The sequence below is a fragment of the Schistocerca piceifrons genome, chromosome 7 (genome assembly GCF_021461385.2).
Source record: "Schistocerca piceifrons isolate TAMUIC-IGC-003096 chromosome 7, iqSchPice1.1, whole genome shotgun sequence".
Classification (NCBI taxonomy): Eukaryota; Metazoa; Arthropoda; class Insecta; order Orthoptera; family Acrididae; genus Schistocerca; species Schistocerca piceifrons.
The window spans coordinates 27,213,391-27,231,233 of NC_060144.1; the positions used below are offsets into that span (position 1 = coordinate 27,213,391).

A 17,843-nucleotide genomic window follows, 5' to 3' on the forward strand; every position below is an offset into this window, starting at 1 on the left:
CATGCGCACTTGCCATGGGATGCTGCAAAGAACTGCCACTCTGCTTCAACTTCAAAATCAGTTTTATGCTAACACAAATTAAGGAAGCTTTTCTTATTTTTATATTGTGCAGCGCTCCCATCAGAAAAATAAGTAATCTTTTTAAGTGCAAAAGGCAAGTTTTCCTTTATGATTTCTAGCAGTTTTTTCTGGAATACATAGAAAGCGACTGCATTATGTTTCAGACAATCTGATATGAAGACATACTTCAGATGTTTTAGTTTTCCCTCCCATTTATAATATATGATGAAAGGATGCAGTGTAGCTTCCCCGTTACATCGAGGTGGCCGTAAGTGAGGTAGTGGCCAAAAGTAGAGCCTTGACCCTATATGAAAATCACACGTTTTTTTTATAATAAAATTGAATGTCGTACAAAATTGTAAGATTCTTAAGTTATTATTTTTTATGTATTTTATTCTCACATTAAAATATCATTTAATGAATTAACAAACAATAAGAGGGTAATGTTGCATAAAAAGGCTAACATAATAATTTAAGTTTGTTAGAATTACCTAGGCCTACCTTAGTATTCATAGCCTAGAAATAGTCTGCTTTTCACCTCACTAGTGTGTATTGCTGTAGTAAAATATTATTTTATACAAGAACCCATGGAGATCCCATCTTGAAATTTTGCATGCATGTAGTCAGACTGGACAACACATACAATTTTTATAGAGAAATCCGAGGGTACGTATTTTGGAAATTTCAAAAATGTGTTTTTGGAATAGTTTAAAATTTTCAGATTTAGGTAGCATAGTCATGTTACACATCAAATTGAAGGGAATTTATAGACGAAAACAATGGTGCAAGTTTGAGATCTCTAGGTTGTATAGTTTTTGAGCTACAACATTTTAAAACAATCATCGATTGATCAAAAACGGATGTTTTATTGATTTTTAAACCCTTGAAACTCAAAAACCAAAGGTCAGAAAAATATGAAATTTCAAATTTAAACTAGTCTTTGTGGGTACATTACCTGAAAAAAAATTTATCCAAATCTGAGATATCAAAGTTCTGACTGTTATTGATTTGAGATGGAATGACCCAGCTACATAAATAAATAGATGCTCGTGACAAAGGTACAAATAACTAATTAGAGCGTTCAGCAAAGTTGCAAACTGACGTGAATTCATCTTAAACATACTTTTTTGCATTCCTACTGTGAGGCACGATATTCCACAAAAATCAGCATATAACCTCTGTGTGTGTATTCTGGAGAAAAATTTAAAATCACCAACTACAATATCTGTGTTTAACATAAGGGGATGACTCACCGCGTAGCTGAACTGGGCATTGTACTCCCGGTCGTTGGCGCGGATGCGTCGCTCAGTCTCTGAAAACACAAACAAAACCGCCATCAGGCACGAAACATTCTGTGACAGCGCCAAACATCTAACACAGCACACTCCTTCAACACCACCAACTTCTCCGAAATTAGTCATTTGTGTACTCACCAACAACGACGGGCTGGGAAATGCATTTCTTTAAAATCGGTGTTTTACGGAGCAGTCGTTTTAAACCTGTGTACATTTATCATAATTTCTCAACCCACATGACACTTAAAAAGCTTCACCGTCTGTAGCCCAAAATATTTAGACTATATAGTTGAGAACCAAAGACAAATTTAAATAACGCGGCAAATTTTCGATAAAGTCCGGTTGTCTGCTACAACAACCGGAGAAAAAGACCACTGCTGCAAAGACATTCACCACGAAGATGTTGCACTCCATAAGCAGAGTCGTGCCATGATTTGTCAATTAAATCGAGTCACATGGCGAGTACTTTTCTGCATGATCAACATGGAGGTAAAAAAAAAGGAGGGAGATGACGCTATAGACTTCCGCTAAAAGTTGTTTTGAAGCCAGAGTGGGCGGGGCCTGCCACCATCTTAAACAGCCTAAAACATTAGCGCACTACTGTTTACGATTCATCTTGTTCATTGTATCTGTTCCGCGCAAGCACCAAATGTTAAGTACAAAAAATTACAAGGCTTGCATGAATAACATAACGGCAGGAAGGCAATTTCGAACGTTTTTCCGTTCTTGAATGCGTATTTGGTTTAGTAATACGACACATCTGGCATCATTAAGGTAACTTTTTTTTTTTTTTGTTTAAGTATTTCCAATGAGCAAGAAGAGATAAAAGTGGTGCGAAAAGCGCGCTTTCGTAATCCATTTAATTCCACTTTTGGTGTATTCGTATCGATAGCAAATGAAGCTGGAAATCGGAAACCAATGCTTGTTTATTTACCGGTACTGCTTCCTGTTCGCTACATTTTCAGCTTTCAACTCGTATTGACAACATTTTCAATGTTGACGTCCGCAAAAAACTTACCTACGTGTCCTTTCCAGCCCATAAATGTGCGCAATGAGGAAAGAGGCAAGGTATGTTATCGATCTTGTACATGTCAACAATGAATGTCAAAGAAAAAGAACTTCACGGAGGTATATCTCCATACAGAATAGAGTTCTGTTTTATTAGATTGTCAGTCCGTTAGTTTCATTGCAGTTTACAGTTCCTCAATTTGAAATCTTACGTATGACCCGTCATTCTGTGTGAGATCAATAATAGTAATGCCTGTTCCACTATTGTGCAATACTATAAATGTGATCTCGCGAATGGTCTCAAACCCTTAGACCCCGTTCAATTAGTATTCTGCTTTAAAATCTAAGTCACTTTTTCAGTAAAAATGGTTCAAATGGCCGAACACTATGGGACTTAACATCTATGGTCATCAGTCCCCTAGAACTTAGAACTACTCAAACCCAACTAACCTAAGGACAGCACACAACACCCAGTCACACTTTTTGAGTAATGATAGCCTAACCTGTGTAACATATAGGCTTACGTTTCCAACAACAGCCTATTTGCATCTTTTCCCGGAATATTTCTCGCCAGTAACTTCAGTTTTTCTGATATAACCAAACTCATCACAATTGGAATGGATCATCTGGTTCACTTTACATTTGACTTTCATTTTAGGATTTTCAACGTGTCTACGCCTATATCAAGCTTCGTGATATACGAATAGTTATAGTTTCATGTTCCATGTAGCATTTGCACGACAAATAGCAATGATGTGAAACGAGTAATTTTGTATTAACATATTTTTTGTGTAAACATGCCGCTATGATAATCGTTTATTAGTTTTTTGTTTTGTTTTTTAAATTAAATACCTATACATGTTAGTAATTCCTATCCATCACTAGTTACACATTACAGTATTAGATAGTCTTCTGGGAAATATGAGCTGTCAAAGTGAAACTGGGTAAGTGATTAACACTTTTGATTGCAGGATTGCGAACCCTTGTTTGCGCTGCAGAAGACTTTAATGGGGCGTAATGAATGTGTTTTTCTTCTGGTATTGTAATTATGTACATTATTATGTCTGTTGAAGTGCTGCGGATTATTAACAAAAAAATTCTTGAGGTAATATCTATACTGTGAGGCTGATAAGATTGTTACTCTCACGCCGAGCGGCAGGCAGGCACAACGGAAAGTGTTCACATAACCTTTCGGCCTAAGTCGACTTCTGAAAGGAACCAAATCATATATATATATACTACTGTCTTAGCCACAATATTTTTAAAGAGGGAGGAAACGTGAACAAAGAATAATTGTAGGCGGGAGGAATTTGGGGCACGAGATGCCGCATGAACAATGAGCGCGGTCATCTACCTGTGTGTTGTGCGGGGACGAGACTTCCACTATGTGGCTCGGATGTCAGGGCAGATTTCAATGGGATCGATTACTTCACCCGTAAATGACGCAAGCTGGCATTTCTGATGAAACAACTACGACTCCCAAAATCAAAGCACGAGATGCTAATCAGTAAACAACTACAAATATCGATAGCTACACCCACCGGTCGAAACTGAACAGGGACACGTCAGAGTGACATCACGAGGAAATATGACCGCGGTGAACCATTTTTTTTATTTTTTTTGTCATTAGTCTACTGACTGGTTTGATGCGGCCCGCCACGAATTCCTTTCCTGTGCTAACCCCTTCATCTCAGAGTAGCACTTTCAACCTACGTCCTCAATTATTTGCTTGACCTATTCCAATCTCTGTCTCCTCTACAGTTTTTGCCCTCTACAGCTCCCTCTAGTACCATGGAAGTCATTCCCTCATGTCTTAGCAGATGTCCTATCATCCTGTCCCTTCTCCTTATCAGTGTTTTCCACATATTCCTTTCCTCTCCGATTCTGTGTAGAACCTCCTCATTCCTTACCTTATCAGTCCACCTAATTTTCAACATTCGTCTATAGCACCACATCTCAAATGCTTCGATTCTCTTCTGTTACGGTTTTCCCACAGTCCATGTTTCACTACCATACAATTCTGTACTCCAGACGTACATCCTCAGAAATTTCTTCCTCAAATTAAGGCCGGTATTTGATATTAGTAGACTTCTCTTGGCCAGAAATGCCTTTTTTGCCATAGCGAGTCTGCTTTTGATGTCCTCCTTGCTCCGTCCGTCATTGGTTATTTTACTGCCTAGGTAGCAGAATTCCTTAACTTCATTGACTTCGTGCCCATCAATCCTGATGTTAACTTTCTCGCTGTTCTCATTTCTACTACTCCTCATTACCTTCGTCTTTCTCCGATTTACTCTCAAACCACACTGTGTACTCATTAGACTGTTCATTCCGTTCAGCAGATCATTTAATTCTTCTTCACTTTCACTCAGGATAGCAATGTCATCAGCAAATCGTATCATTGATATCCTTTCACCTTGTATTTTAATTCCACTCCTGAACCTTTCTTTTATTTCCATCATTGCTTCCTCGATGTACAGATTGAAGAGTAGGGGCGAATGCTACAGCCTTGTCTTACACCCTTCTTAATACGAGCACTTCGTTCTTGATCGTCCACTCTTTATTATTCCCTCTTGGTTGTTGTACATATTGTATATGACCCGTCTCTCCCTATAGCTTACCCCTACTTTTTTCAGAATCTCGAACAGCTTGCACCATTTTATATTGTCGAACGCTTTTTCCAGGTCGACAAATCCTATGAAAGTGTCTTGATTTTTCTTTAGCCTTGCTTCCATTATTAGCCGTAACGTCAGAATTGTCTCTCTCGTCCCTTTACTTTTCCTAAAGCCAAACGGATCGTCACCGAGCGCATTCTCAATTTTCTTTTCCAATCCTCTGTATATTATTCTTGTAAGCAGCTTCGATGCATGAGCTGTTAAGCTGAATGTACGATAATTCTCGCACTTGTCAGCTCTTGCCGTCTTCGGAATTGTGTGGATGATGCTTTTCCGAAAGTCAGATGGTATATCGCCAGACTCATATATTCTACCAACGTGAATAGTCGTTTTGTTGCCACTTCCCCCAATGATTTTAGAAATTCTGATGGAATGTTATCTATCCCTTCTGCCTTATTTGACCGTAAGTCCTCCAAAGCTCTTTTAAATTCCGATTCTAATACTGGATCCCATATCTCTTCTAAATCGACTCCCGTTTCTTCTTCTATCACATCAGACAAATTTTCATCCTCATAGAGGCTTTCGATGTATTCTTTCCCCCTATCTGCTCTCTCCTCTGCATTTAACAGTGGAATTCCCGTTGCACTCTTAATGTTACCACCGCTGCTTTTAATGTCACCAAAGGTTGTTTTGACTTTCCTGTATGCTGAGTCTGTCCTTCCGACAATCATATCTTTTTCGATGTCTTCACATTTTTCCTGCAGCCATTTCGTCTTGGCTTCCCTGCACTTCCTATTTATTTCATTCCTCAGCGACTTGTATTTCTGTATTCCTGATTTTCCCGGAACATGTTTGTACTTCCTCCTTTCATCAATTAACTGAAGTATTTCTTCTGTTACCCATGGTTTCTTCGCAGCTACCTTCTTTGTACCTATGTTTTCCTACCCAACTTCTGTGATGGCCCTTTTTAGAGATGTCCATTCCTCTTCAACTGTACTGCCTACTGCACTATTCCTTATTGCTGTATCTATAGCGTTAGAGAACTTCAAATGTATCTCGTCATTCCTTAGTACTTCCGTATCCCACTTCTTTGCGTATTGATTCTTCCTGACTAATGTCTTGAACTTCATTCTACTCTTCATCACTACTATACTGTGATCTGATCCATAGAGGTATAAATACGGTGAACCTACGCCGGCTGGTGTGGCCGTGCGGTTCTATGCGCTTCAGTTTGGAACCTTGCAACCGCTACGGTCGCAGGTTCGAATTCTGTCTCGTACATGGATGTGTGTGATGTCCTTAGGTTAGTTAGGTTTCAGCAATTCTAACTTCTAGGGGTCTGATGACCTTAGATGTTAAGTCCCATAGTGCTCAGAACCATTTGAACTTAATGCTTTGGGTCATGTAAGATGGACATAGGCTTCATGTCTGTAAAGTAATGACAATTCCCTTTTTTTACCTCCATGATGATCACAACACGCTATTGTATTCACTTTTTATGATTAAGTAATTACTGCTCCTTACAGATTTTTAGTGTTGTTATAACTATTAGTACAAAATGCCTGAAGTAGTTTGAAGAGAAACGTTTCGCGGAAAGAGACGGAGACACTGCCAAATATGTAAAAGAAAATGTGTGTTGTTAGATTTCGGCTCGGTGATTTAGTGGTACTACATATGATACATATAGCTACTTTATATCACGCAAATAATTTCAACTATTATAAGCTGGCTGGCTATTCCTTCACTGCATCACGTCGTAGTTGAGGGTCAGCCACAGTTTAACACAGTCCTGACGCTCCCGGTCATTTTTGTTATAAACTGTGACAACAGATTTCTTCAGAAACTAATTACGGTGAATGAATAACTGTGCTTTTAGCATACGACACCCAGTTTCTATCTAGTGTCACACTATAAATGATTCACGTGATTGGAAGACCTTTTCCATAAAGGCACTGCTGTATGGAACCACCATCTTTCTGACAATTCTGCAAATCAATACATAAATTCATCATTTGGATTTGCAGCTCCTTGTTTTACCGTGTTTGCAGTTAAAATTGTTGGATGCTAGGTCCGCCAGTTATGCAAAACACCGTTTTTCCAAGTTTCCAAACATGTTTCAGCACCTCTGTGCTATCATCAGTGAGTTTCTGTTTTATTTAATCTGTAATGTGAACATTTTTACTAAATGATTACAAAATTATGTGGATATTTAGTTCAAACAACAATTTGTTTATTTTTGTTAGTACCGTCACACTCAGCTTGCATGGTTTTTCAGGACCACTTGTGTATTATTTATTACAGGTCGCTTGTCATCTATAACCAAACATCGTTTGGTTGCAGGTGACAAGCTGTCTGTAATAAATAATACACAAGTGGTCCTGAAAAACCATGCAAAAAATGTTCAAAGTGTGTGAAATCTTATATGAGACTTAACTGCTAAGATCATCAGTCCCTAAGCTTACACACTTCTTAACCCAAATTATCCTAAGGACCAACATACACACACCCACGCCCGAGGGAGGATTCGAACCTCCGTCGGGACCAGCCTTGTAAGGTGTCAGGCAAATCCAACACCTTCCATGAAAACCCTGACATGATAAGCAAATCCAGTAGTATGTCACATAGCTCCGAATAAATCGTGACATTAAATTAACCAAAGTAATACGAGTAACGAGTGAGCAAATGGAATACCACAGGCTAACAAAAGAATGCCTAAATGCATGTCATACCTTCCCACCGTGAGACAGACGCAGTTCCGAGGGGAGAAACGAGAACAGAAGCCGAGAGCAGAACCGTGTTAAGCCAGAAGGCCCTACGATGAGGGACGGACACCCACGTCGCCAGCTAACCGCTAGGACCATCACCCAGCCCATGTTAAAAGCTAGAGCCCTCCAGAAGAACAGTATAGATCTTACGATAATACTAAAAGGGCCACACCAGCTGCAAGTTTTAGCGAGAGACTTTTTCGCGTCTCTGTTACGCTGCGAACTTTAAAAACATTGCCACACCACGAAAAGTATAACGTTTCTCATTGGATAGACAGAATTTTTGTAGGCGGAGCTTAAGGTTAACACTGAGACCCTGATTGGTCAGATGAAAACACAGCCAGATAGTTTTTTTTAAACCAACTTCGGTAAATTGTAGTAAGGAGAAGTTAGAAGAGAGTTAGTTCCGAGACGGCGAGCTGCATGGAGCTGCGCCGGTCGCCGCCCCCTGACGAACACCGACAAGGTAGTGAACGCACGCGATGCCGCATTTTAGAGCGCATAAGGCTTCACTCAGAACTGCAGAAGTCTCATCTTTTACATCCCCGTTTTGCGTAATACTAGTGTCGATCGTCAAATAAAGCTCATGGTATTCACATTTGCTACGTAAGTTAAAATCTGAAACGCGATGATTTTTCTGTTATATAATTATTGAGAAGCCACATCAGCCGCTGTAATTTACGACAAGTTAGATAAGTAATTAAAGATAATTGAGGGTCACTGCAGACCATTTTGAGAGTTTTCTCTTTTGTGAAACTTAATTTAAACCTAGATTATAGATGTGATATGGCATAGGTCATCCTTCGATCCATTATAGAACTTGGAAACCCATTCAGGGAATATTCGTTCACATTTTTGTTGAACGCAGTTGGTTTTTATCATCCTGTATTAAAATATTTCCTTTTATCAATAGTGCAATTTATAAACAATGTTCTGTGAGTAGAATAAAATTTCCAATGGTAAACTTAACTGCTTTTTCGACGTTATTTTACCAGCTAACTACAAATAGGAAAGCCTTGAACCCTTTCCACTAAATTTAGTTAGTATTAAGATTCTTTTACAGGGAGTGCATCGGAGCTCTCGCTGAAATCATTAAGTATTTGGCTGTATCATCGCTAGTCTCACTGAACTCTTCTGAACTCTACATGTCATGTGTGGTCTGGCGACTCCTTACCAGCAACAGGTCCCAGGTTCAAATTAGTCAATTCCCTAAAAAACACACTCAGAGCGTCGTTGCGCGAAAGTGGTAAGGAGACACGATATAGAACAACAGACACCACGCAGAATGTTAGAGCCTCACAGTCCATGACTGCAGCGCCTTAGACCGCTCGAAAAACCATACAAAACGAGTGTGAAAGTACTAACAAAAATAAACGAATAGTTGTTTGAACTAAATATCCGCATAATTTTGTAATCATTTAGTAAAAATGTTCACATTACAGATTAAATAAAATAGAAACCCACTGATGACGGCACAGAGGTGCTGAAACATGTTTGGGAACTTGGAGAAAACGGCGTTTTGCACAACTGGCGGGCCTTACATCCAACAATAATAAATAAATTATTGATATGAACGGAATGCCGAAAATAGTGAACCATTCATACTTCGACACCAAACACGGGGCAGAGATGCCGAACTCTTCGGTAAAAAACTAAACACCTGGCCATAACAAAATCATTCTTTTTCTATTTCTTGAACTGCTCTTCCAAGTTTGGTCATTTCATTTTCATCAGATTTCTTTTTTTAAGTCTTCTACTCTTTTTGATGGACCATTCTTCGCAGCAAGTATTATTTATTTTGTGAAGTCCACATTTAGTTGTTTCTCACAATTAAGAAAACATCTAACGATTGTATTGCAATTTAAACACTTCTTTTTGTAACAATTGTAGCTTCTAAGTTTTAGTTGAAAACTTCTGTGTTAACAGAAAAGCCTCTTTCAACTGCAGGATTTCCATGAAACATGCGTAACAGTTACTGTACGGACTTTATGAAGTCGTGGTTCCCACGGTGAAGTTCGTCCTTTTTAGGACTGAACTGTTTCAGTTGTTTTTCAGAATATTTGCAAAATTTAAAGTATTCTCTCTTCACCACGTCAGATGTTGATGAAGCTATACTTTTTTTCACACAAATTCTTTGAATATAATTGTCACTCCACAATTTCTCAAAATGGAGCTCTACGTAACTTCAGGTGATAAAGATGAGACACCTTTTACTATCTTTAATTTTAAAGGACACTTCTCTGCAAATTTTTAGATACTTTGCAAAATACCTGTGCTTTCATTTCTGAAAATAAGGATATTATTTTGTGTGTAGTTCTTGCTAGCAGCAGTGGCACCAAATCCATTATCTACAAATGACTTGTTTTATGATTACATGCTTCGGTAACATCAACTAAAAGTAATTTGTTAGAACCTGTCGCCATTTCCATAAGTTTTCTTTATGAACCGAGAAGTAATGATATACATTAAACTGAACAAATCGTTTTACAAAACGGGGAAGAGTCATTTGACAGTCAAAAACTCAAGTTCAACTGATAATGATATGAAAAACTCAATTTTTGTATTCTAAGTGATGTTTAATTTTTTCGAAGTTCGTACTTTCAGATGGTTTTTCTATCTCATCTTATACAGCAAAATTTGAGAGAAAACTTGGATAACATAGTGATATTTGAGAAGGTTGGTCTCCTTGAAGGAAAATCCGTCAAAGTACCAGATCACCCTAAGAAATTGGTGAACACGCCAGACACTTGTATAAGCAGTTCTCAAAGCTCCATTCACTACATGAAGTAAGCAAGTGCCACAATGAAACATTTGTGGTTGATTATCTTCTTCACTGATTAGATATGCTTGCAAATCATGCAACATCTTCAGATGTTCCAGGAAACTAGACTGTAAATCAGAAGCTGTGGCAGAAGTCAAAAACATAAATGTAAATATCTTGTAGGCACAGTCACATGTTGTTGATCCCAGAAACGAACCACCAAATCCAGCTATCTCTCACCATATTACATACAACTTCCCTAACTGTAAATGTGGCCCAAGTCTAGAAGTAATTACATATGACAACTTATCCTTGGGTATCTGGGCTTTGTGGCAATCATTCAGTCAAAAAACGTAATCTAGTATGTATCTATTGTGTTTCCCGAATTTATTACCGAAGAATGAGACATGACTTTATTCATAGCCCATATAATATTAGATTTTGCTGTCTCATTAGTAAATAAAAATGTTTCGATGAGTTTTGTAACTTCCATAATATGAAGTTGTAGAGGCTGTAGCACGTGCAAGTGATGGTAAATCGCAACTGCCATTGAAATTCTGTTCAAAAGAAACTTGTCACTATACTGGCACTGCTTTTACTACGGCAAAACGCAACTTTTCTTTTTTTGCCTTGAATGAACTTATGGTGAATATGTCTCGTCTCCCACTCCTCCCACTCGACAGACGCCAAGTTATGGTCCACGAGCTGTACTAATGTAGTGTGGGGGAACATTTTTGGCTAGTGAGAAATCGATTTTAACTCTGATCGTCCTTAACACCTTTAAAACGAGATTAAAATTACAACAGTTTCTTATTAATTATGAAAAACCTTTAGGAAAATGTCTTTCCAAAAAGAGGCACATTAAAAAGATTCAACCGCAAGTTGGAGTGGATAGAACTAAAGAAATATCTGTTCTAACTAATACTCCTCGAGCAACACATGAGATGGCAGTACTGTCATTTACAGAGCGAAAGTTTTTGTCACTTCCAGTAGGCGTATACATCGCAAATCGCTCAACGAAGCCACACCTCCATATATCTCCATCAACACGTGACTCCTAAGACTGCAAACCTCAGTAGCAGAGGTTCTGTTACATGGATTGTGCGTTTGGACACATAAGTCCCCTAGAGATAACAAAGACTTAAGAGTTCCGGTGAATCTTATTAAATGGACTTCTGGGTACAAAAATTTTGGGGGTAGAGCTAACTTTCTACTCCCTTCTAGAACCGTACCCGAGTGACACACACAACAAAATTCTGACCACCTAATCAATTTCACTACATTTTCACTACTTTCATGACCATCTGTTCATTTTAATAACTTCATGACTTTCGTGATCTATAGACGCCTTGTTATATTCTCTTGCTTTCGGTGGAGTACGCAGTAATTATGCACATATTCGAAAGTATTTCTTTACGAATAAGCCGAGATTCGGCTGTTTTTACTTTTATTTCACGATTATCCGTGTCTCTTGATCATTTACTAACGATTGGAACGGAAATATCCAACTATTTCGTTAATTAAGTAGAAAAATGATAAAAAAACAATCTTATAGCTGGCTTTCTCACCGCTAGGGACGTTAGTGTCCCTCCAGTTGTCAGGCGGAAACAGTGAGCGCCGCGCTTGTATATTGCGTTAGACTGTGGATGAACCGAGCCTTTACAGCACACAAAAATGAAAGTGCATTAAAAATTGCTTCGATGTTTCGACAAAACAGGACGATATAACAAGCACCTAATTTCTTGAGTTTCAATTAGTCCACTGACATTGTCATTTGCTTACCATTGCGCCACAACGCCTCTGAAACTGTTAATAAAGTTCCAACTCGAAATTCCGAATCAACCACTGTCGTCGTGAATGAAAGTAGCAAACAATGTTCCCCTGACCATTCGTTTCCGCAAACTAATTTGGTAAAACTGTTCCGCGTAAATCTATTTTCAATGTTTTAATATTTCAAATACAGCAACAACCCTTGCATTTCACAGTAGTTAAACTTCAAGACTTAAATATTTCACGACTAGATTCGCTGACCATCGCCTGACAACGACAATGACCGGACACCTACCATTAGCGTTTACTACCTACATATCCATCTACAGGGTGTCCCAGAAATGTTGCGGCAAACTTTGAGGGGTTGTAGAAGGTGTCTTGCTGGACAAATCGAGGATAGGAACCAGTCTCCGGAAACACCATCCAACGACGCTACACAGCGTGTAAGTTACAGGCGCCGGCATATGCCACCAGGCCGCCTCTCCAGCAGGAAACATCTCGCAACATTACTCGTTATTCAGTGATCGCGACTGGTTGCCACGATCGCCAGTGGAGCTAGCTTCTGCATAGAACGGCAGTCTCTCACATGAATGCGATGCTCTGTTGCCTGGGTGACTGATGATTTCGGGCAGGCGATTCCAGCTGTTTTCTCCAGCAAGCCTCTAAAATCTCTTTTGTTATTCGGTACACAGTATAAAAATAAACTGCAGATGGAAGCCCATGTCCGTCATCCACTAAGACAACAGGGTATCGCATTCACAGTAGACACGGCCTTTCTAAGCAGAAGCTAACTCCATTTTCTCCACTGGCGATCGCGGCAGTCAGTCGTCACTGAATACGAGGTCTGTTCAAAACTGGCGCGAAACGAGGTTGGCATCCCTGGAAACGCCTGTGTTTAATGTGTAACTGCGGGAAGCTTCATTATTATATGTTATTGTTCAATGCCGTAGTGAGCAGAACATTGTGTCGCACAGTTTGCGAATTTCGAAATGGCAGGGTTAGATGGCAACGCGTCTGCATTAAATTTGGCGTGAAACTTACGAAAACTTTTACAGAGGCACACCAAATGATGCAGGAAGCCTGCGGTGATGAGTGGTTAAGCCATACTCTGTGTTACGAATGGTTCACTCCGTTTAAAATTGGCCAGACGGAAGTTAAAGATGACCCTAGTTCAGGCTGCCCTTCGACGTCTACCGACAACGCTCATGCCAGGAACGTCAACGAAATTGTGTGTGCCAATCGAAGACTGACTGTCGGAGAAATTGCAGAAGAATGTACATTTCAGTTGGATCGCGTCACGAAATTCTGACACAGCATCTTGGAAGCCTCGTGTTGGCGCCAAGTTCGTCCCATGGCTCACGAGTCGAGACCAGAAAGTCCTTTGCCGCGCAATCTATGAAGAGCTTATGGATCGTGCAAATAAGGACGACATGTTTCTTAAGATAATCATAACTGGTGATGAGACGTTGGTCTGCGGTTATGATCTTGAGACCACGGCTCAATCTTCACAATGGGTTGGGGAAAGTTGTCGACTAATCGTAAAATCCGTGGTTAGTGCCGCAACTGCTGTTTTGCGGAAATCGCAAAAAATTTCCAGAAAGCATTCCTATTTGATATCCTTATTCTTTTATAGCCTAAACAAATGAAGACAGTTAATCTACAAATAATTTTAGAGTAAGGTTACTGTAAAACATTTAACAACAACAAAAATTGCTGATGAAACAAAACAAGAACAGGGCTATGTGCCAACTCTCCAACATAAAAACCGGGCTAAGTCTGTAAATAAAGAGGTGCGGGAAGGATGATGATGATAATTTTACTATTATAAACATCTGGAAAATACTGTTTACAGTTTTTCTATAATAACTATATTATAATCAAAAGTCAGTTAGGCTTACAGAAATGCTGTGTCAGCAAAGAAAATAGTTAAAGAACGAAGACAAAATCAAGCACGTTACTGTGTTCTTACAAGTTTTATTTCCAAATAAATGCCTTTTACAAAGTTTAAAAAGTTACATTTTATATTAATTTACTATTTTATAAACAAAATATTACAATGTTACAGTCTAGAAACAGCTGCTGTGTAAAACAGTTTGTTTTCTTGTTTGAGATAAGGTATCTTTTTTAAGTCCTTGTCAGTTTTCAATCTGGCTGTTAGTTCAAGCTGGAGTAGATCTAAGCCTTTTATGGTTTCCATCTTCACACCTTTTTTGAATACATTCCTTTGCGTCCACGTTTCAACTTCATCGTTTTTTAAGCGCTTTTCTAGGGTTGGTTATGGAAACTTTGAGCCAAACGGCCTTGGGAATTTCTAACTTTTTCGTGATGTGTTCTTTAGCTACTTTGGAGAAGTCAAAAATCATCATCGTTCATCATAGTGGTTAGAAAAGGAGTTTTGCTATTGGCATTACACAAAACTCACAAGATCCAAAGGAAATTCACATTTTTGTAGTATTTTTTTCTTTTTTCAATTACAGCAAAGCCTCGGTCACAGGTTAAGTCTCCAGAGACGACATACTTGTGGTGAACTACGTCACAGAAATCATTACAGACCAAGTATATCCACAGGAATAATACCATTTTTTTTACCACAGCTGTTGTCAGACCACGCTATTAACTTTTTTCTGGGTAATTTTACTTTTAATCCCTCTTAACACACAGCTCACTATTTCGTTGCCTCATGCCCTCGTGCCAAAGAAACATAAAACCTCTGCAAAATCCCAAATTGTAACAAGAAAGTTGACGTAAATAATACATTTGGCAGTGTGACAATGTTGGCAAAGAGAAACCCTGTTCTAAATCTATGGATACTGTGTATGGATCACTTGGAGTGGTGAATATACATGATCACGCTTCATCTCTTCTCTAGCTTTTTCAGCGCGTCTATGATGAAATTCTACTGAAGTACAATGTACAGCTCTATAGGTTGAGTCATTCAACATTTTAATTTTAAGCAGATAACATGTGTTACAGGTATCTTTCCTTGGGCGGTGAAATCTCAGTTTGGGAAAGTGTTCTTTCAATACTTTTTTGTAGTGCAAATATCTAATGTTTGTGTTTGCATAAAGCGTAACAAAAGCCTCATACATTCTGCCACAATTTAAATCTTGGCCTTAAAATAGTAGGGAGCTTTTAGCCCTTGTGTAATTGCTTTCGTCCTTGGGGAAACTTTTGATGTGTTCAACAATGCGTTTTTCATCAGCAGCTGTATATTTCCTTCCTTTGATTTTATTTCCACTACGTTCAATGTAGGTAACATCCCCACTCTTTTTTTGCTTTTACCAAGGTTTCCACTCTTCGTCTGGTAATTTTATGAACACTAGCCTGTCTGCGACTCTCCTCAAGTTCTTCGTAAGAACCGTGACGCCTTCTTGTAACATTGCATGCACTTACGTTTACCATCAAATAAGAGTTTTGCTTAACATTATCACCTAGTTCGTAGAACTGATTGAATATGTTTAATTTGTGTTCCGACGCAATGTGTCTACACTGATAGCGGCATAGGCATGAAACCCACGACAAACAAACACGGGAATTAGAGGTATTAAATAATTTGCCACGAATAACCTGTTTGTTTGCTACTCTGCACAGTTAGTAGGTCTACTATAGTCCAGAAACCAAGTCAAACATAACCTAACGTGGTCTGCATAATCTAAACATAGGTTAGCTTAGAACGCCACAGAAATATCAATCAACCGAGGTTCTTCAAAAATGCGTTAGTGCTAAGGCGTTAGTTATCATATACACTTACCTCATCAGGTGGAGGTAGTTGTAGAGGTACAGTAACTTTCTTATTATTCTCACATGGTTTCCCCTCGGCTCTTAGCTTCTTATTTATTTGGGAAACACTACCTTAACCCCTTTTCCGACGTTTTCTTGTTTCATGCATCACATAAACCACAATAGCAAACACAACAGACAGGACTAATCACTGCAACTTTAACACAGTCGAACCTCAAACTAAAAACAACAGCACGGGCACATAGCCTGGATTTTGTTTCTGAACAGGTGGCACTTAGCACCTGGAGCATTCTGGTTGCAACGTTTCTAACCACTTCCACACTGATTACTAGATAGCCCCGTTTTTATTGACGAACGTTAGGCACATAGATCATATTTTGACAATAAAACGAAATTTTTATTTTTTGCACTTGTATCGAATTTTATAATTAGTCGACAGTTCTCCAAGACCACAAAAAGCTAGTCAGGTCAAATGTCAAAGCCATGCTGATAGTTTTCTTAGACTTTGAAGGATTAATTCATCACGAATTCCTGCCACAGGGACAAACTGTTAATCGATGGTACTATCGGGACGTGTTGCGACGTCTGCGAGAAAATGTGAGAGCGGCCTGGAATGTGGCCAGACAGTTCATGGCTCTTGCATCACAACACACCCGCACATTCATGCCCGTTGGAGCGTGACTACTGCACAAAAAATCGCTCTGCTGCCTCATCCTCTGTACTCTGCAGAGCTGGCACCTGCACACTTTTTTTAATTTCCAAAGGTGGAAACCCCGTTGAAAGGACGAAGGTTTGCAACGATGGACAAGATAAAAGCAAACGGCGCTTAGCAAGATCCAGCAAGAGGCGTACCAAGACTGCTCCCGGAAGTGGAAACTGAGTTGGGTGCCGTGTATCAATTGTGGGGGAGAGTATTTCGAAGGAGACCAACCACAGTAAATATAAGGCAAGCGTAGAAAATTTTTGTCGACAAAGTTCGGGAATTTTTTGAACAGACGCCGTAACAAATAACATTGCGAGACCGTCTACCTACATTTGCTTCGAAGGGGCGGTTTTAGTGGCCAATCGCCGGTGCCTACAACTTCAACGCTCTGTAGCGTCGTTGCATGACGTTCCTCGATTTGTTTCCAACCCACCCTCTACAACAAATCGAAGTTCGTCTCAACTTTTCTGGGTCACGCTACATACTCGGCAAACTACTATACTTGCGGTACCACTACCCCTTCTGTGGTGTCACCGCCAGACACCACACTTGCTAGGTGGTAGTTTAAATCGGCCGCGGTCCATTTAGTACATGTCGGACCCGCGTGTCGCCACTGTGTGATCGCAGACCTAGCGCCACCACAAGGCAGGTCTCGTGATACGAACAAGCACTCGCCCCAGTTGTACGGACGACCTAGCTAGCGACTAGATGTACGAAGCCTTTCTCTCTCATTAGCCGAGAGACAGAATAGCCTTCAGCTAAGTTAATGGCTACCAACTAGCAAGGCGCCATTAGCCTTACAGTGATTGTAATTAAAGTCTCCTGTGTATAGTCAAGAGCGATGTACCACAATGATTGATTAAAGAAAAGTACGTAGCTGGATTAATACTTTTCTTTAATCAATCATTGTGGTACATTGCTCTTGACTATACACAGGAGACTTTAATTACAATTATAAAATTTACATTTCCTTTTAGCTATTGTGCAACATGCACCATCATTTCTGCTTTTCTAGTTGGTCTTTTTAGCACATTCCTATCTCCACCTTATCTGTGGAGAACATCATTTCTTGTCTCACCAAGCCATTTATTCTGTAGCAACATATTTTAAATATCCATGATTCACTTC

At 39.3% G+C, this 17,843-nt stretch overlaps 1 protein-coding gene across 2 annotated transcripts in view; it reads right to left on the bottom strand.

Annotated features, from left to right (window-relative positions):
* LOC124804712 (phospholipid-transporting ATPase ID) overlaps positions 1-17,843 on the bottom strand; it is a 538,289-nt gene that overhangs the window by 334,308 nt on the left and 186,138 nt on the right. For both annotated transcript variants that reach the window (XM_047264976.1, XM_047264975.1), the window contains exon 2: positions 1,314-1,372. In XM_047264976.1, coding sequence (XP_047120932.1) covers positions 1,314-1,372 — 59 coding nt within the window. The remainder of the gene's footprint in view (positions 1-1,313; positions 1,373-17,843) is intronic.